The 18,105-nt window shown below is 31.8% G+C and overlaps 3 protein-coding genes across 3 annotated transcripts; all 3 read left to right on the top strand.

Annotated features, from left to right (window-relative positions):
• The first annotated feature begins 2,109 nt into the window (after positions 1-2,109).
• Positions 2,110-2,652, top strand: LOC107167332 (uncharacterized). The gene has a single exon (XM_015516334.1). The coding sequence runs from the start codon at positions 2,110-2,112 to the stop codon at positions 2,650-2,652; it is 543 nt and encodes a 180-aa protein (XP_015371820.1).
• A 3,637-nt stretch (positions 2,653-6,289) lies between these two features.
• LOC107167335 (zinc finger MYM-type protein 1-like) lies at positions 6,290-9,781 on the top strand. The gene is made up of 3 exons (XM_089214981.1): positions 6,290-6,537; positions 7,858-8,558; positions 8,715-9,781. The coding sequence occupies exons 1-3, from the start codon at positions 6,290-6,292 to the stop codon at positions 9,779-9,781; spliced, it is 2,016 nt and encodes a 671-aa protein (XP_089071107.1).
• Positions 7,086-13,644, top strand: LOC149061422 (uncharacterized). Its single transcript, XM_089217135.1, has 2 exons — positions 7,086-7,221; positions 12,898-13,644. Exon 2 carries the CDS (start codon positions 13,005-13,007, stop codon positions 13,314-13,316), a length of 312 nt encoding a protein of 103 aa, XP_089073261.1. The 5' UTR covers positions 7,086-7,221; positions 12,898-13,004; the 3' UTR covers positions 13,317-13,644.
• Positions 13,645-18,105: the final 4,461 nt, after the last annotated feature.

Below are 18,105 nucleotides of genomic sequence, written 5' to 3'. Positions count from 1 at the left end.
CCTGTAGCATATGCATACTTGTTTAGCACTATCACAAAAATAGCAGAGTACGAAACCAAATACGTTGCATGCTTTCACAAAGCTAGTTTTGAAATTTTATTTTGCATATTAATACATATTTCTTCTATTTTATATTTTTAGATGCATATTTTAAATAATTTATCATTTTTATAAATATTTTTTAAAAAATATAAAGTATTTCAATATATTTATTTTTTATTTAGATGCCTTCCTCTCCCAAAGAATGGACTGATGTAGCGGATCAATTTGATAAGCAATGGAATTTCCCTCATTGTTTAGGGTCAATGGACGGGAAACACATAACTTTGCAAAGCCCGATTAAAAGTGGTAGTGATTATTATAATTACAAATCATTTTTTAGTATCGTTCTGTTCGCACTGGTCGACGCGAATTATAATTTTATTTATGCAAATGTAGGTTGCTAAGGTAGAATTTCCGATGGGGTGTTTTCAAAAATTGTGATCTTAACAAAAAAATAGAAACTAATAGTTTAAATGTACCAAAAGCACTGCCACAACCTCAAAGAAGTATACATATACCATTTGTTTTTGTAGCTGACGAAGCATTCCCACTAACCGAAATAATAATGAAACCTTTTTCTGGCACCCACCCTACGAATTCAAAAGAGCGTGTTTTTAACTACCGTTTAAGCAGATGTAGGAGAGTAGTTGAAAATGTCTTTGGAATTTGTTCCTCAATTTTTCGTGTTTTACGTAAACCGTTATTGTTAGAGCCAGAAAAAGCAGAAATTGTTATGATGACTATTGTTTATTTGCATAATTTTTTAAGGTGAAGTAGTTTCTCTCGAAACACTTATACTCCTCCCGGTTGTTTTGATAGAGAGGACGAAGGACATTGTAGACAAAATGATCAACCATTACAACCCCTTCGAAATATTCCCCGTTAATCAAAAACTACTGCACATGAAATAAGAAACGAGTTTGCAACATATTTTAGTGAAAACGGAGCACTGCCTTGGCAAAATAACTATGCTATAGCCATAACTATGGTCGAGGATCATCTCGATCTAGCAAAAACTGAAAAGCCTCAAAGGCAAACCACTTGGAAACATAAACGTCTTTTCGTCCTAAATAATAATCAATTAATTTATATTTTACCACTTTGTAAATTGTAAATTCTATTTAAAATTGTAAATAATTCTACACGTATATAGGTAAGTACAATGTTTATACGATGATCCAGTTCCCTTATATTTTCTTTATATTATAATATTAAACTAATATAATACTAATATGTAACAAATAGTTTGTATTGTTTTCAATAATATAAAATATAGAATAGTTAACCACTTGTCAGTCATTAGTCATTTCTGTTATTTTTTTTTTTTTGTATTATAAGCTATTAATACAGGACAATTAAATTATTTATATTCCTTTATTAATTTGTTATTTTAAAAATTTAATTTTAGGGTTTTTCATAACTTGGGCTGTTAAAAATTTATTTATATACAGTAAAGAAATAAAAAGTCCTTGTTAAAAGGTAAAAAAACTACTTATTTATCTCTTCTTTTGACGCCCATTATATATTAAGTATATTTTAATTTATAATATCATTAATTATCATACTAATATACTTTACTTATATGCTAATGCAGTGTTTATAATCAATGGAATTATTACCATACAATATTAATATATATGATTTAACGTACCTGTACCAGTCCCCATGGTCTTCTTCCCTTTGGCCTTTTCTCGGCAATAAGATCCTAATAGACTTAATGCTTTTTTTTAAGTTCTTCGGGATTTTTGTTGAGCTTTTTACCTATTTCTTCCCACGCATCTTGTTTTTTCGTTTTAGAGAAATATAATGCATGTTTTGGATTCCACAATACTTCTTCTTGTTGATACTCTTGGATCAGCTGAATTCAGTCTACGTTGCACCACTCCATTTCAATTATTTAGTTTAAAAATGCAATTAAAAAACTAAAGAGTTAAGTAGCTAGCACAGTAGCACGCATGAGCAAGTTAACTTTTTCTACGTACGCGTCCAAACGGAGCAGTGCGTCGGGCAATTATGTCTTTGAGCAATCACAATTTACCGACAACAATCGGATCGCGTTAGCTTGACATGCTCAGCTTGTACGTGCTCTCGTGTGGACGCGCCTTTAAATCCGCGCTTACCGCGCACGAAACGCCGCAGTGGTCGGTCAAGCTACCGATCGTTTTACTCGCACTACGCAGCACCGTGAAAGCAGACGTCGATCATACTCCAGCCGAGTTGGTATACTGCACCACGCTCCGACTACCAGGCGAATACTTTCACCACGCGCCACCCGAGCTACAACCGCCTGAGCTGGTAGCTGCCTTACGTCAATCGATGGGACAACTATGTTTCACGCCCGGTGCTAACCACGAAACCCGACGCACCCACTTCGTACCAGACGACCTCAACCGTACGAGCCACGTTTTCATCAGGATAGATGCCGCCAAGTCGCCGCTCCAGCCACGTTACGAGGGACCGTCCGCAGTTTTGGAACGCCGCGAAAAAATATTCAAGGTGCAGCGCGGGCAATCATCGACGACCTGGATTTCCATCGAACGTCTCAAGCCAGCATTTGTCTTACGCGAGGATCCGATCGCCGTCCATTCCTACTCGCGTAATTCCGTATAAAAAACAACGCTCGGTTGTTTTTTCTTTTCGCCGAGGGGGAGTAATGTAGTGATACGGTTCTATCACCAGCATAGCGCGCCCGTCGCGTGTTGACCGCGGTCACGGTTCTACCGTACTGTTTGTAGTAATATTATAATATGCTTATTGTATTTATTGTGTCTTATTTGTATTTATTGTAAACTTGTACCATTTATACCGTACCCATTTTTATTGTATTATGTTTTCACCCGTGCAATTATTTCGCGCGTGGGTACCGCACCCCACCGCTCGCGCGCATTTCGACGGCGGCTAACAACGCTCTGGTACGTCTCGCGACAATCGCTCGCGACACAGTCTTTTTCCCTACGGTCTACGCGCACGATCGCCGATCGCTACGCCGCACCTAACCTTACGCGACGCCGTACATTTAATCACCGTTTTGTGTTTTATTTTTTTATAAATATACCGGCGATTCAACGCCTTAAAGTGAACCACGCGCACGTTGTTCAATGTTTTTATTTGTCTTACCTTCTGAACAGAGTAATAAAAGTTGGTCGTTAGTGAGAGACGGTTTTTCCTCCACTAACGCCACAACATCAATATTTACCTCCACAGCGACTGATAACGAAAATAGATCATTTTTGATTTTAATCACCTCAGCGACCCGAGTGACCCCTGTACATGTTGTTTTACAGTATTTACATTTTTCTTATTATCTACTGTAAAGAGCAGTTTTCTCATGACTGCAGGTATGGTACTTTCTTTTGTATTTGTATCTAAATTAAAATGGAAATGGAAATCAATAATGGTTTTATTGTATACTTTTTACCTACTTCATATTATTGTCTTATTTTTTATGTGATTGTATTAATATAGATAATAAGCTATTAATTTTTACATCATACCTACTAACTGCTATTAGCCAAATTAACCATGTAACATGTTCTTTTAGACATAGTATAATATATTTTGTACGAATATCGTAGGAAAACAAAGTAAATTAATAACAACGTTGAACGTAAATAAGATGTTTTAAAAATAATAATAATTTGACTCATGACAAAAATAGATATTGTGTTTATGCCACGATGATAATATTACTTGTCCCCTTCTGAGAGATAATTTAATTACATTTTTAAACAAAATAATTGAAATGGAGTGGTGCAACGTAGACTGCATTCAGTTGATCCAAGAGTATCAACAAGAAGAAGTATTGAGGAATCCAAAACATGCATTATATTTCTCTAAAACGAAAAAATAAGATGCGTGGGAAGAAATAGGTAAAAAGCTCAACAAAAATCCCGAAGAAGTTAAAAAAAAAGCATTAAGTCTATTAAGATCTTATCGCCGAGAAAAGGCCAAAGGGAAGAAGGAGATGATGTTTTACTTACTTCACTCACAACAGATTCTTTAAAAGTACCTGTATTATTTACACATGCTGTGGTACTATTTAATGAAACATTATCCGAATAAGCTTTAGATACCTAGCAAAAAACTATATGATTAGCATACATTATTATAAAATCTAATATGAGATGACGTTTTACTTACTTCACTCACAACAGATTCTTTAAAAGTACTTGTGTTATTTACACATGTTATGGTTGTATTTAAAGAAAGTGGATTAGTGGAAAACTTGTGAACCAGTTATCAGCTGTAATATTTCTGTTACTTCCTTCTACTGGTTGTACAAGTCTAAAAACAATATCTTCACCAGAATTTTTACATTTATATGGCCCTTCAGGTTGAGTACCTACATAAGCTTCAAGATTAAATGTATAAGCTGTTTTGGCATTAACTAACGCAAACATTTTTAATCCATACTTGGCCGGTTTGCTAGGAATGTATTGTTTGAATGAACAACGACCTCGAAACGCTAATAATTGTTCATCAACTGTTAGATATTCACTTGCTATAAAATTATTTTGAAAATTCGCAATAAAATATTCAAATACTTCTCTTATAGGTGCTAATTTGTCGATTTCTCTTCTTTCATTTCTATTATTTATGTCATCAAAACGGATGCATCTAACTAAAAATCTGTAACGTTTTTCACTCATTGCTAAATAACATGCTTCAACTCCACTACCTCTAGAATTATCCCAAATTTGATGAACATTTTTTCTCGCACACCTTAAAGCCCCAATCAAATTTTTAAATGAACTGATAGAAGATATAGGTACCAGTTCATATTCTATCATTCTTGATGAATCCTCAGATATCGGCACAAATAAATATATGGCCTTTTGTGTGCGGTATTATAGCTGTTCATAATTAGATATAATTACAGACTTCCTAGGGTTTGTTGAAATTGAAAAGGCAACTTCTGAAATTTTAAAGACTATTTTTCTAGAATTTTTAGAAAAATCAAAGTTGAACATACAAAATCTAATAGGTATTGGAACAGATGGTGCCAGTAATTTATGCCGTAAAAATAAATCATTATTTACACTATTAAAAGAAATAATTCCACATCTTCAGTTAATTAAATGCGTCTGTCATTCACTAAACATATGTGCTTCAAATGCGTGTGATGAATTACCAAGTAGTTTGGAATTTTTGGTCAGAGAAATTAGAAGTTGGTTTTCGCATAGTTCATTAAGACAGTTAAGGTATAGGGATTTGTTTCAAACATTATATGAAGGAAAACAACCACCTCGTATTGTTCAACTGTCAACCACTCGTTGGTTGGCATGGTATGGTTGTATAAAATCTGTCCTAGACCAATGGCTACTTTTAAAAACGCACTTTAATTTGATTTCTAAAAGTAAAGAAGGGTGTTATACTTCTCGTACTTTATCAGATATGATAAATGATGATACACATTTACTGTACTTACTATTTCTTAAACCAGTATTATATGAAGTTACTCAAGTCAACATAGTTTTTCAAGGAACCAACGTTGATATTTACAAGGCTTATAATGACTTAAAAATACTGCTTATATCACTTTTAAAACGTATACTGAAACCATACTATATGAAAAAAATATTTGATGACATTTCAAATAAAAATATTATTAATGTAATTGATATTGAAGTTTTACAGAATAGTTTAAGGTTACCTGAAACACATTTACCATGTAATTCTGTTGATTTTGGTCATCAGTTTAAAGAACAGTCAAAAATAAGTTTACAAAAACAGTCCATAGATCAACTAAAGTTAAATTTAATCATGGAAAGAGCAGCAAGATTTCTGTTACGTTTGTGTCATGAAATAGTAGAAAGACTTCCACAAAATTTAAAAGTTATAGAAAAACTTAAGTACTTATCACCTTCATTTTGTTTTGATTTTGGTTTACAACCAATAGTAACATTTAAGGATTTTTTCCCAAACTTGGCAGGTATATAAATATGTAAATACCAGTACATAGTATATGCAATATTAAAATGTATTATTTTTTTTTTTTGTTAATAGAAGTTAATGTTGATAAAGATCTGTTGGAAATTCAATGGAGGACGTTAGGATCAATCAGTTTTAATGATATATTTCCAGGCAAATCGGTTCATGATATTACACTAATTAACTGTTGGGCTACGTTATCCCAAGTACAGGTAATGCTGCAGGAGATCATACTTTTAAAGAACTTAGTGAGTTTGCATTACGATTATTGTCATTACCAATTTCAAATGCAGTGGTTGAGAGAATATTTAGTGTAATGAATGCTACAAAAACCAAAGTTAGGAATAGGATGAGCCAATCAATGTTGGTAGCATTGATTAGAATAAAAGTACATAACAGTGTAAAAAAACAATGTTGTACTTCGTTTATTCCGTCAAAGCAAATGTTAAATTTATTTGATTCAAAAATGTATGATTCTGACAAATCACTGAAAATTGCCAACTTTGATGATTCTGATGATCTGTTTACAACCATTACAATTTTAAATTCAGTTGAAGAAGATGAGTGACTATTAATATTATTTTGTAATAGTATATGTTCCTTTTGTTTGATCTAAAAAGTCTTAGTTAAACATTTTATTTTTTATTTGTTGTTAAACAGATAACTTGTTTTTTTTTAATGTTTTGTTAATATAAATGTTTTTATAATGTATTTTATTGTTTTTTTATTTTATAATATATAGGCACAAAGTCCTCACAAAAATGTTAAAATAAAAATCTTGAACACTTATTATTTAGGCCTATGAAAATGATGATTAAGTCAAATTCGTAAAATGTGTCATATCAGGATATGGAAAACCTCAGTGTTACAATTTATAAATCAAAAATATATCACCTATTCGCCTGCATCAAGCCTGAAGGATGTCACTACAATTAATTATCTAACATACTACCACAGAATATAATAATTACTACATTTTAATTTAATTTAGAATCGACATTTTCTAATATTTAATTATAATATAAAATTTATCTGTTATCTATGGATGTTATATTATGATAACGCGAAAAAGGCGATTTTGAACATTCAAAAGGGAAAAGCGATTTGGGCGATATTAAGTGCTTTCTAGTGGCGACATTGCAACGAAGGTTTCTGGCAACGCTGAGTCATTACTGAATTGTTTGACAGTGGACACACGGTACACACGGACGATACACGGGCAGTATAATTTTTAAATCTTGACGACAGGTAATTTGTGAATTTATAACTTAATTATTATAAAATTATTTTGTACGTAAATTTTCTTAGAGATTTTATTTTAATTAAACTAGGTTATAAGTTGTAACAATGGCTGATGGTAGGAAAAGATTAAGTGGACATGAGTACAAAAGATTGTCGAAATTAAAAAACAAAAAAATAAAAATATTTTAAATAAAACTCAATTACATACGTATTTTAAAAAAAATCCTGATTCAAATAGTGGTGAAAGCATAGAAGTAGAAACCCAACAAGTTTAAATAAATACAATTATTGATAATAATTCTGAAAAAAATGTAGACACAGAAAAAAATTTCAATAAATCCGAACATTTACTTCCAATTTTTTTTGAAACCGATCCCGATAAATGGTTAATTAATGAATCTTTTCGTAACTATGTAGCAAAACATGGCTTAAATCAAAATCTAACCGATGATTTTTCTTATTCCGGTCGAAAATATAATGACAAAACACGGTATTTAACAAAACAGTTATTTCAGAGGAAAATGTTAAATGGTGAACTTGCATTACGTTCATGGCTTGTATATTCTAAAAGTAAAGGTGTAGTATTTTGTGGGTCTTGTCGTTTATTTGAAAAAAGTTTAAACAAAATTCAACTTGTAACAGAGTGGGTTATAATGACTGGAAAAATGCCAATCAGCGTTTCAATTGGCATGAAAATAGTCAAGAACATAAAAATTCAATTATAACATTAAAATTGCGAGGTAGAGAACTCGGAAAAATTGATAACAGTTTAGTACTACAACTACAGGAAGAGACTATATACTGGAGAAATGTTTTGAAAAGGGTAGTTGTTACAATAAAATCACTAACTTGTCGTGGATTACCGTTACGTGGTCATAATTCTATTTTTGGTTCTAATCACAATGGAAACTATATGATGTCTTTAGAATTATTAGCTCAATTCGATTCATTTTTAGCAGATAATATTGCACGTTTTAGTAATATAGGAAGCGGTACAACTTCTTATTTATCACACGGTATTTGTGATGAGTTTATACAATTAATTACGAAAAAAAAGAAAAATACTATAATACAAGAGTTAATGAAATCTAAATACTTTTCAATAAGCGTAGATTCTACCCCAGATATCTCTCATGTCGACCAACTTTCTTTTATGGTGAGATATGTACAGCATAACGGCGAACCTATTGAACGTTTTTTATGTTTCACTCCTAATACAGGACACAAAGCTGAACAATTAGTAGATGCTATTTTAAATATTTTAAAGGTTCATAACATTGATATTGCTAATTGTCGAAGACAGGCATACGATAACGCCAGCAATATGTCCGGCATTTATACAGGTTTGCAGGTCCGAATAAAAGTATTAAACCCCTTAGCTTATTTTGTACCATGCGCTGCACACTCTTTAAATCTAGTAGGAACATCTGCCGCAGAATGTTGTAGTGATGCATCTTCATTTTTTTGACTTATTCAACAACTTTACAATTTTTTCACAGCATCTACTCATAGATGGAATATTTTACACGACAATATGAAGCAAAATTCATACACACTTAAATCCTTATCAATAACTAGTTGGTCGGCTCGCGCGGATGCATGTAGAGCTTTAAATGCATCATGGTCAGAAATAATAAACTCATTATCACTTATTAAGAATAATGAAAACGAAAAATGCATTACCAGAAACGAAGCCAAAGGTCTTTTTAAAAGTTTACAATCTTTGGAAACCGCATTTTTGACCGTGTTTTGGACATATGTATTAGAACAGTTTAATATAACTAACAAAACTTTACAAGGTACTGCAATTGATATTGGTACTGCTTCAAAGTTATATACATCGCTTATTAATCTTATTCAAGAAACTCGGGATAGATTTGACTATTTTGAAGAACAAGCAAAAACTATGTCAGGAATTGAATTATATCAAGATGTAAAGTCCCGTCTAAAAAAAAGGAAAGTATTTTATGATGAAAAAAGCGATACTGATACATCAATGAATGGCCGTGAAAAGTTTAAAATATTTACATTTTATGTGGTTATTGATCGAATAGCAAGTGAATTAGAAAAACGGCGACAGGCTTATGATTTTTACTACACAAAATTTATCGTACTCCACAAGCTTATTTCTTTAAGTGTTTCGGAAATAATAGAATTTGCCAATAAGTTACAAGAATGTTACAAAGGTGATATTGAAAAAGCATTTTCAACAGAATGTATACATTTTAAATCCTATTTGGAATCTTCAAATAAACAAATTAATTGCATTTCTCCTCTACAAATGTGTAAATTATTACGAGAAGATTCTCTTACGGACGTGTATCCTAATATAGATATAGCACTTAGAATATATGTTTGTACTCCAATTTCTAACTGTACTACTGAGCGTTCTTTTTCATGTCTTAAACGAATCAAAAATTATTTAAGATCGACTATGGGCAGTGAAAAACTCAATAGTTTGGCTATATTGAATATCGAAGCGGATTTACTGTCGACTTTAAATTGCGATGATTTAATTGATGCATTTGCCGAGGCAAAAAGTAGAAGAAAAAATTTTAAGTTCTAATATTTGTAATTTAATGTTCATTAACAATGTATATTTTTTAATATAATATTATAATATAATAAATTGTATATTTAAATATGTTTTATAAATAATTTTAGGAATGATGGAGGGGGGAGGCGGCAAATTGGAAAGTGCCTATAGGCGGAAAACCCTTAAATACGCCACTGATTTTGTGTCAAAGTCAGGCGAATATAGCATACTTTTCAAAACTCCCTCACATTCAGTATCTTCACGTAAACAAATTATACGACCGAAATTTGACGTCGTTATAATATTCCTTCTACATTCAAACCATTTTCTAGATGCACTTTGTTCGGAAGTTTCTTTTTCTATTTGTTTTCGATCAACTGCCATATCCTGAATTGATTTTAATATTCTATCTTTTTCTTCGTAATATTGTTCATCATTCATGTCTGGTTTTTGAGATTTGACACCATATGCCGGGTCGATATTATGGCTTTGAAATTTTATTTTTTTCCTATAAGAATTAGATCTTAATTCATTTTGACGAATACGTTCCATCAGTCGACGCATTTCAAGAATTGATGATGGATTTTTTATACCTGGACTTCGTTTTAGTAATGTTTTATGTAAATTATATGATTAATCCATCACAATTGAAAATGTCTATAAATTGCTCAAAATATGTTAAAACTTCAAATATCAAAGGTTAAGTTTTTGGTTTACATTCAAAATAATAAAAACGTTCCATAAGAAATCTTGGAATATCTAAAAAATTTAAAATTTAAATTCTTATCAAAAATTAGTTTGACTTCCCAATAGATTTTTTCTTACGCGTATAAAGATAAAAAAAACTTTTGAGGAATCTTGTATTAAATTTTCAAATCCTAGATACAGACAGACTATTTTTTTATGATTTTCTAATTCAAAAAATAATTTGCATATTTTCTTGATTTTCACGAATTTTGTCAAAATTTTAACTTGAGCCTTTACACTAAAGTCTAAAATCAATAATTCCTTGCTACGTTTGGAATCTAAAAAAATAAATAAATAATTTTTACACTTGCTTTTCATTTTCACTAATCGCTGTATCGACAGAAGACGAATCATTCTATAAATTATAGAAGTATTAAAAAAAATGTTAACTACTTAATACCATTAAGGTCTTCTTCACACGAGGCAATTCCTAGACGACGCGACGGATACTCGAGTATCTTGTAAATCACTTCCTATATTTAGTACTTGAAAGGCACAAACGACGCTACTCCCAAGCGACGCGTATCCTACGCGTATTCTACCAGTCTCTCGCGACTTGCAAGGAAGGTCGCCCGTCGTCTGCGCCGCCTGCGTCTCCCGAATATTATATTAATATACAAGTGTTTTCGAGTGTTTACCAGTTTTTGAATCAAACAACTATGGCTGAACACGCTTTCAACATAAAGTTTGTGGGTGAAGTTGAAAAAAGGCCAGAACTTTATAATTACACTTTGCCTCAATATTCCCGTAAAAATGTTGCGGAGAAGGGCTGGATGGAAGTCGGGAAGGAAATGAACTTGCCAGGTAAAAAAAAATGTTTAATTGAATGAAAATATAGTTGATAATGGTTATATAATTACATATTATGTATATTATATTAATATTAATTATTATTTTTAATTATTATATAATACCTGCTATAGACTATATTCAAATGTTTAATTCGGGCTAATCTATTATTTTTATTTTTAGTTCAATTATTTAATTCTATACGATTCATATTAATAATTTAATTTAAACGCGTGTTTATTTTTTTCAAGTTATAAATTATCTACAATATTATACTATCATGAACCATTATAAAAATAGTCGTATTTCAAAATGACATTTGTGAATTGCCCTTATCGTTCTATTATTATTCGTATTTGGTACATCTGAACGATACGAACTATTTTATTGTATCATACTTATTCTATATTTAAAAAAAAGCGTGTAATAACAAAAACAATTTATTATAAAAAAAAAAATAATAATAATAATAAGTAATGTAAAATATTATAAATCATCAATAAAATATATTATTATACAATATCAAATACAATATTTCCACTGCCAAGGAAGAGACGCTTGAGGGGTGATAAAGTAGGATGCTAAATAATTTCTTATATCGCTTGCGGAAGAACAACTATTTATTACGATATTTGGAATATTATTATCGTTTTGTAAAGGTAAGACTGCGACTCCGCCTGTGACATTTTCGTCATGTTGTGAAATGCGGTATTGTATACCTTCTCTTTTTCTAACGAAATTGTGAAGAACACAAACACTTTTTATTATATTATTAATTTTCTCTATATCTCGGCAACGGATTGGACTATTTAGTACCTGGAATTTCTCGCACATCATTCCAAACGCGCACTCTATAGTTTTTCGACCACGACTTAAGCGATAATTGAAAATTCTTTTTGTATTATCAAGAATTCTTTTCGAATATGGTCTCATTAAATAAGGGGATAATGGGAAGGCTTCATCTCCAACTAAGTAGAAAGGACAAAGGGATTCATTTATGTCATTCGGAAGCCAAGCAGGTGACGGAATATCAAGTCCACTGTGCGTCAACCAATATTTAATTGCTGAAGCACGAAATATACCACCATCGCTGTTTCTTCCTGCATATCCACATTCAATCATTGTAAACAACCCGTCCGCGTCACAACAAGCCATTAATACGATAGAATGGTAACCTTTGTAGTTGAAGTTACTCGAACCACTGTTCGGAAACTTTTCAATGCGCACATGTTTGCCATCAACTGCTCCTATACAATTCGGGATATTCCACAAAGAATAAAATCGTTCAGCAATTTGCTTCCATTCTTGTTTGGTTGGTATTGGAATGTAAGATTCTCTAAGCACATCACAGAATATCTTAGTAGTCTCGTACACGACATACCCAATGGTGCTCTCACCTCTAGCAAAGTAGAATGAAAGTGAGACAAATGTACACCCAGTTGCCAAATATCTGAAATAAAATAATTTTTATATTATTTATTAAGATCATTATTATTAAGATTAGAAATTTAATAAAAGTATGATAGTTATGGGAGTTTTAACTATTATTAATATTATTATAATTATAGTTTTTTTTGTTTTTTAAGTTAGTTTTTCTTTTTTTTTCGCAGCATCCGAATGTAAAGAACGTTGGAAAAATTTGAGGTCAGTTTTTGTTCGGAACTTGAAACCTCCCCCTAGTGGCTCAAGCTCAAAAAAAAAGAAACCATATTACCTAATGCAAGCGATGCAGTTTGCCCTGTCGTTTGTGAAGACCAACATGCCTACTGCTCCTGGAAATATGCCACCAGTTAACGAACAATGTGATTCTCAGTCTCTAATCGACCAAAATTACGGTGACATGCAAGAAAATTCAGGGCCATCTCGGGGCTTTTCTGCTGAAGTACCACTTTTGTCTCTAACTCAAATATCACAACCGGCTCCCCGAAAGGATTCATTTCAACCACTATCAATCGATGCCCAGCAGTCACCACTATCTCAATCACCAACGAGACCCCCAAAAGCCTCTGATATGAATAAAAAGAAATAAGGTTTTAAACGTGGAATTTCAAACACTGACGTTGATACTAAGTTTATGGATTTTCTTCAGGGAAAAACGACCAGATTGAGTACACCAAAAGAAAGAGATAATCCAAAAACTGCATCGATAAAATCGTTTCTTGACAGTTTGGTCCCAGAATTGGAGCCATTGACCGACCAACAACTCAAAACATTCAGGCGTAAAATATTTCAACTCATAGATGAAATATATCAACCAACACCTCAAACAACGAGTATTTTGTCATACGATTTTTCAAACTCATCATTTTCTCCTATGTCTCCTATCACGCTGCATCAAATGGAAACGCCTACGAACATCGAAGACAGAAGTAATTCCACAAGCGAATCAAATAGTTAGTTACCCACAGTTGGTATCTATGGCTACAGAAGAAGATAGATGATGAAATAGAGATGAAATCAACATGTTTTATCTTGTACCTATGTAATGTTAATTTTTTGTTTTGATCTTAAACTTTTAAATAGTTATTAAATATAATACTAAATTTATAAATAAAATTACTTACCTCAAAGTTATCAAAATCCTTCCTACCGCACTAACACATTCCCGCATTACTGTATCCCTCTGTCGTATAAATGGAGAAACTATGTTGATCAAAAGTTGGTATGATTCTTTTGACATGCGGTAAAATGCTATAAACTTATAATCAGACTTTTCTAGCTCTTTAGCAGCAACAAATAAACGACAGTGAATGTTCTTTTCAATATAAGCATGACACCACATTCTTTTGATTTTCCTATGTCTATAATAGTTGTAATAATAGGCGACTATTACATCATCATCACTTGACGAATCTTCATTTGATGACATAATTAAATTTTTTTAATTAAAAACTCAGCAACAAGGTTATAAGCGATTGGTGGCTAGAGGTAGACTGAAAGATATCGTCGCTTTGCAGTAACTTCAGAGTAGCTCAGTGTGTGGCAATGCGTTGCTTATGGGTATCTTACTAACAAGCAACTCAAGACAAACAGACTAACAGACAATACTCGAGTAGCCGTCGCGTCGTTAGGGAATTGCCTCGTGTGAAGAAGGCCTTATACTTTGATTTTGTTCAACTTTCTTACTTTTCCTGTAGTTTTCATCAACGCAGATATATTTCCAGGGTGTTTTTACGCCTAGATAAAAGAACCTTATGTTTTTTACTTTTTCTCCAATTAGCTGAATTATCCATTACTCATTAGAATAATATACATATAATAATAATAAAAATCCGAAACACAGTCGATGTCTCACACCTCGATTGGTAAGGAGTAATGACAGAAATGCAGAATAATAATAGGTATCTAATATATGTATATTATATTATTATTTATTACAATAACAACGATATGCCTATAATAATTATAGCGTGCAATATTGTGGGTGACAAGTGACAACTGACAGACGATAATATCGTTTGTTTAATATTATTATTATTATTACGATTCTAAAAATATTCTCTTATCGATACCGCTGCCGCGTCGCTACAGTATAATATTTAGTATTGCGATTGCGAATAACGTGGGGAGTGGTGGTGAGCAGCGGGAAACGGCATCGCATGAATTGTATATAGTTTCAATGTCGGCCGCAACGCCAAGAAAGCGGTGTTTTTTATAAATTAATTATTGTTTCCGTCTCAAAAGGCTCATAAGCAGCATACAATTGTTGGACTTTGAAAAATCATATTTAAAACCTGTAAAAAGATTCGAATTTTCCGGTCTGTCTACAAGGGAATGATCGTATACTTTTTTTAAATTATTCAAAACCAATTTATTATTAACGTTTAAAATTACAGGTTTGTAATGTTTAATTACTTGGTAAATAATGTATTCACAAAAAATCACTTCTATCGATTCCTAGTAGACAACTTGACGATTTCAAAATTTTTTTCAGAATTTAAATCAGACTTTCCTAACTTCTAAAGTGTTATTCTGCTTTTGAGTTAATATTTATATTGATATCGAATCCCCTTAACAAGTTACTATCAAAAGGCTGATTTTATTTTATAATTTTTCTTTTTTTTAATTCATAGGTACCTATTTTGTTTTGTTTTATTTTATAATTAATGTTATACTTATACATTTTTCTGGTTATAATTAAGTTATTAAATTTGACAAATGGTTATAAGTTATTTTATTTTATATTTAAATTTATTACATAAACAAGTTTTACTATCAAAAAGGTGGTTAAATACATACCTATTGTTTTATTTTTATTTTAAAATTACAAAATTGTTTAAACTTAGTAGGTATGATTTTTGGTTTTAATTCATCTAGTTTTAACTTGGTGACTAACCAATTTAAACTCTACTAAGTTTTCAAATCACTTGATATTATAAAATAGCTATAATTTACAATACCTACCAGTAGTTTTTTTTTTAATCAAGTTAATATATTACCTTAATGTAATTGTTAGTCTTTGTTCAGCACTAATAGAGTTACGAAACTGGGTATTTTCTTTTGTTATGTAAGGGCATAACTTCTCTAATAATTCATCAAAAGATGTTATAGACATCCTATAATACTCAAAAAACTTATCACTGTACAATCTCAAATTTGTATAAAAAGTATCAAATTGGTTCAATTCTTCTCTATCGTGGTTAATTGGATGAACCCAATATTTTACTATTGGTTTTGGTGGATTCAATTCACCAAATGCTTCGGCGACAGCAATCACTTTAAGTTAAATTGTCATAATCATTTAACTCCGTCCTAAATAAATTAAATGTAATTTAATAAGTACGCATATGCATTAAATTAACTATTAATTTAATTTATAATTTACTTACATGTATTTAGATGTTTGTGTAAAAAATCGTGGTGCGTACCTAGGTAGTTATAGAAAATTTAAATTTACAGTATTAGATACAGTGAAATATAGTAAATACAGTAGATCAAATGAGATCACAGACCATAGTAATTGTAGTTAACCAACAACTTTACTAACAATTTATACAATTGTCAATATTTTTTAAATTAGAAATTAATGTTTAACCAGTTTAGGCGCAAAAATCGAGTGTTAACACCAATTGTATCAGCCACAAAAAAACTCAGTGCGGTGCGGGTCGTAAAATCCGCGAACGGTTGTTTCGACCCGACGGCGAATATACCGCAGTGAGTTGGGACCCTAAGTGTACCTCTATGTACATTTGTCGTGTAATTATTTTACTGAAATTTGTAACTTCTTGATTTTAATAATTATTTTTCAAATTGATTATAAATCAAATATTTACGATGTTTACATACAATTTAAAAATGTTAAATGAATTATTATCAGGGATCGAAACCGTTTCATATTCTAACGGTTTCGGTTTCGGTTTTTGAGAACGGTTTTCTAAATTTTCTGGTTTTGGTTTAGGTTTTAAGATCGGTTTTTCAAACTTTTTGGTTGTTTTGGTTTCGGTTTCAAAAAAGGTTTTTAAAAAAATTTATCGGTTTCAAGGACGGTTTTTGAAAATGTTTGGTTTTGGTTTTTGGAACGGTGTTTTAAATTGTTATTATATTTTCCTACATCTAAAAACCGTTGACCCAATTTTTATTATCTATCTATTAACTATTAAGGGCTGAGCCTAAAGCCCTAAAAATTAAAATATAGGTATCCGATTTGTACACTTTGTGTAGAATGTACATACAATATGCTAAGTTATGACCAACAGAACTAATTTCGTGTTCTCAACAACGTAGGTAGTAGGGGTACATTTCTACGGCCCCCCCGATTTGGAATTTTTGAATTCTGTTTTGACAGATCGTTTGTGCATCGTTTGTGCACGAATGTGCACGAAGTCCCGTCGTTTGTGCACAAATACAGGGGGGATTATCCCTAAATCAAATTCGGGGGGCCGTAGAAACGGCAGCCCCCCCGATTTGGAATTTTTGAATTCTGTTTGGACAGATCGTTTGTGCACGAATGTGCACGAAGTCCCGTCGTTTGTGCACAAATACAGGGGGGATTATCCCTAAATCAAATTCGGGGGGCCGTAGAAACGGCAGCCCCCCCGATTTGGAATTTTTGAATTCTGTTTGGGCAGATCGTTTGTGCATCGTTTGTGCACGAATGTGCACGAAGTCCGGTCGTTTGTGCACAATTATTCCCGGAGATATCACAAAAACAAAATCGGGGGGCCGTAGAAACGAGAGCCCCCCGATTTGGAATTTTGAAATTCTGTTTGGACAGATCGTTTGTGCATCGTTTGTGCACGAATGTGCACGAAGTCCGGTCGTTTGTGCACAATTATTTCCGGATACATCTCAAAAACAAAGTTTGCTATATAAGAGGTAGGTATAACTCTATAACTTATCCCAAAAAAATTTTTGAAATTATTTATTGGCTGATTGTTTTTTTTTTGTGTTAACTTATTTTTTAGTACTAAAACATTTAAAATATTTAAATATCTGTTGTAGGTACATTTTTGTGTTATTCTATAATAGTATATGATGCCTAATAAAAACTTTTATTAAACATATTTTTTTACTACCTATTCACTTACTGTGCAAAACTTTATTCATTTACCCACTTAACTTTTTTATTATAATTATTTATTTTTTCACTATTATATTTTGATAAATAAAAGTTCTTTCTTGGTTTCAAATGAATAGTAAGTATACCTATCTCGTAACTCACATAACTGTGAAATCAACAACGATTAATCACATAGGCGGAGATCGGAGAGTGCTAACCCACCAACCCCCTCTAAAATAAATAATTTTACAATAAATAGCCATCTAAAAATATTAAACCGACAATATCATACTTTTAAACAGATAACAGAATAAAATTA

Source organism: Diuraphis noxia, unplaced genomic scaffold (genome assembly GCF_037042655.1).
Source record: "Diuraphis noxia isolate RWA-SAM2 unplaced genomic scaffold, SU_Dnox_SAM2 contig0001, whole genome shotgun sequence".
Taxonomy (NCBI): domain Eukaryota; kingdom Metazoa; phylum Arthropoda; class Insecta; order Hemiptera; family Aphididae; genus Diuraphis; species Diuraphis noxia.
Note: the sequence above shows the minus strand (reverse complement) of the source record. Positions and strands in the feature narration are given on the sequence as shown.

Excerpts from the sequence above, each read along its gene's own strand:
- LOC149061422 (XM_089217135.1), top strand. The coding sequence starts at position 13,005 with ATGCAAGCGATGCAGTTTGCCCTGTCGTTTGTGAAGACCAACATGCCT.
- LOC107167335 (XM_089214981.1), top strand. The coding sequence starts at position 6,290 with ATGAATGCTACAAAAACCAAAGTTAGGAATAGGATGAGCCAATCAATG. Across the intron at positions 6,538-7,857 it reads AATTCAGTTGAAGAAGATGA|AGTGGGTTATAATGACTGGA; the intron begins GTGACTATTAAT and ends AACTTGTAACAG. Across the intron at positions 8,559-8,714 it reads TATGTCCGGCATTTATACAG|CATCTACTCATAGATGGAAT; the intron begins GTTTGCAGGTCC and ends ATTTTTTCACAG.
- LOC107167332 (XM_015516334.1), top strand. The coding sequence starts at position 2,110 with ATGCTCAGCTTGTACGTGCTCTCGTGTGGACGCGCCTTTAAATCCGCG.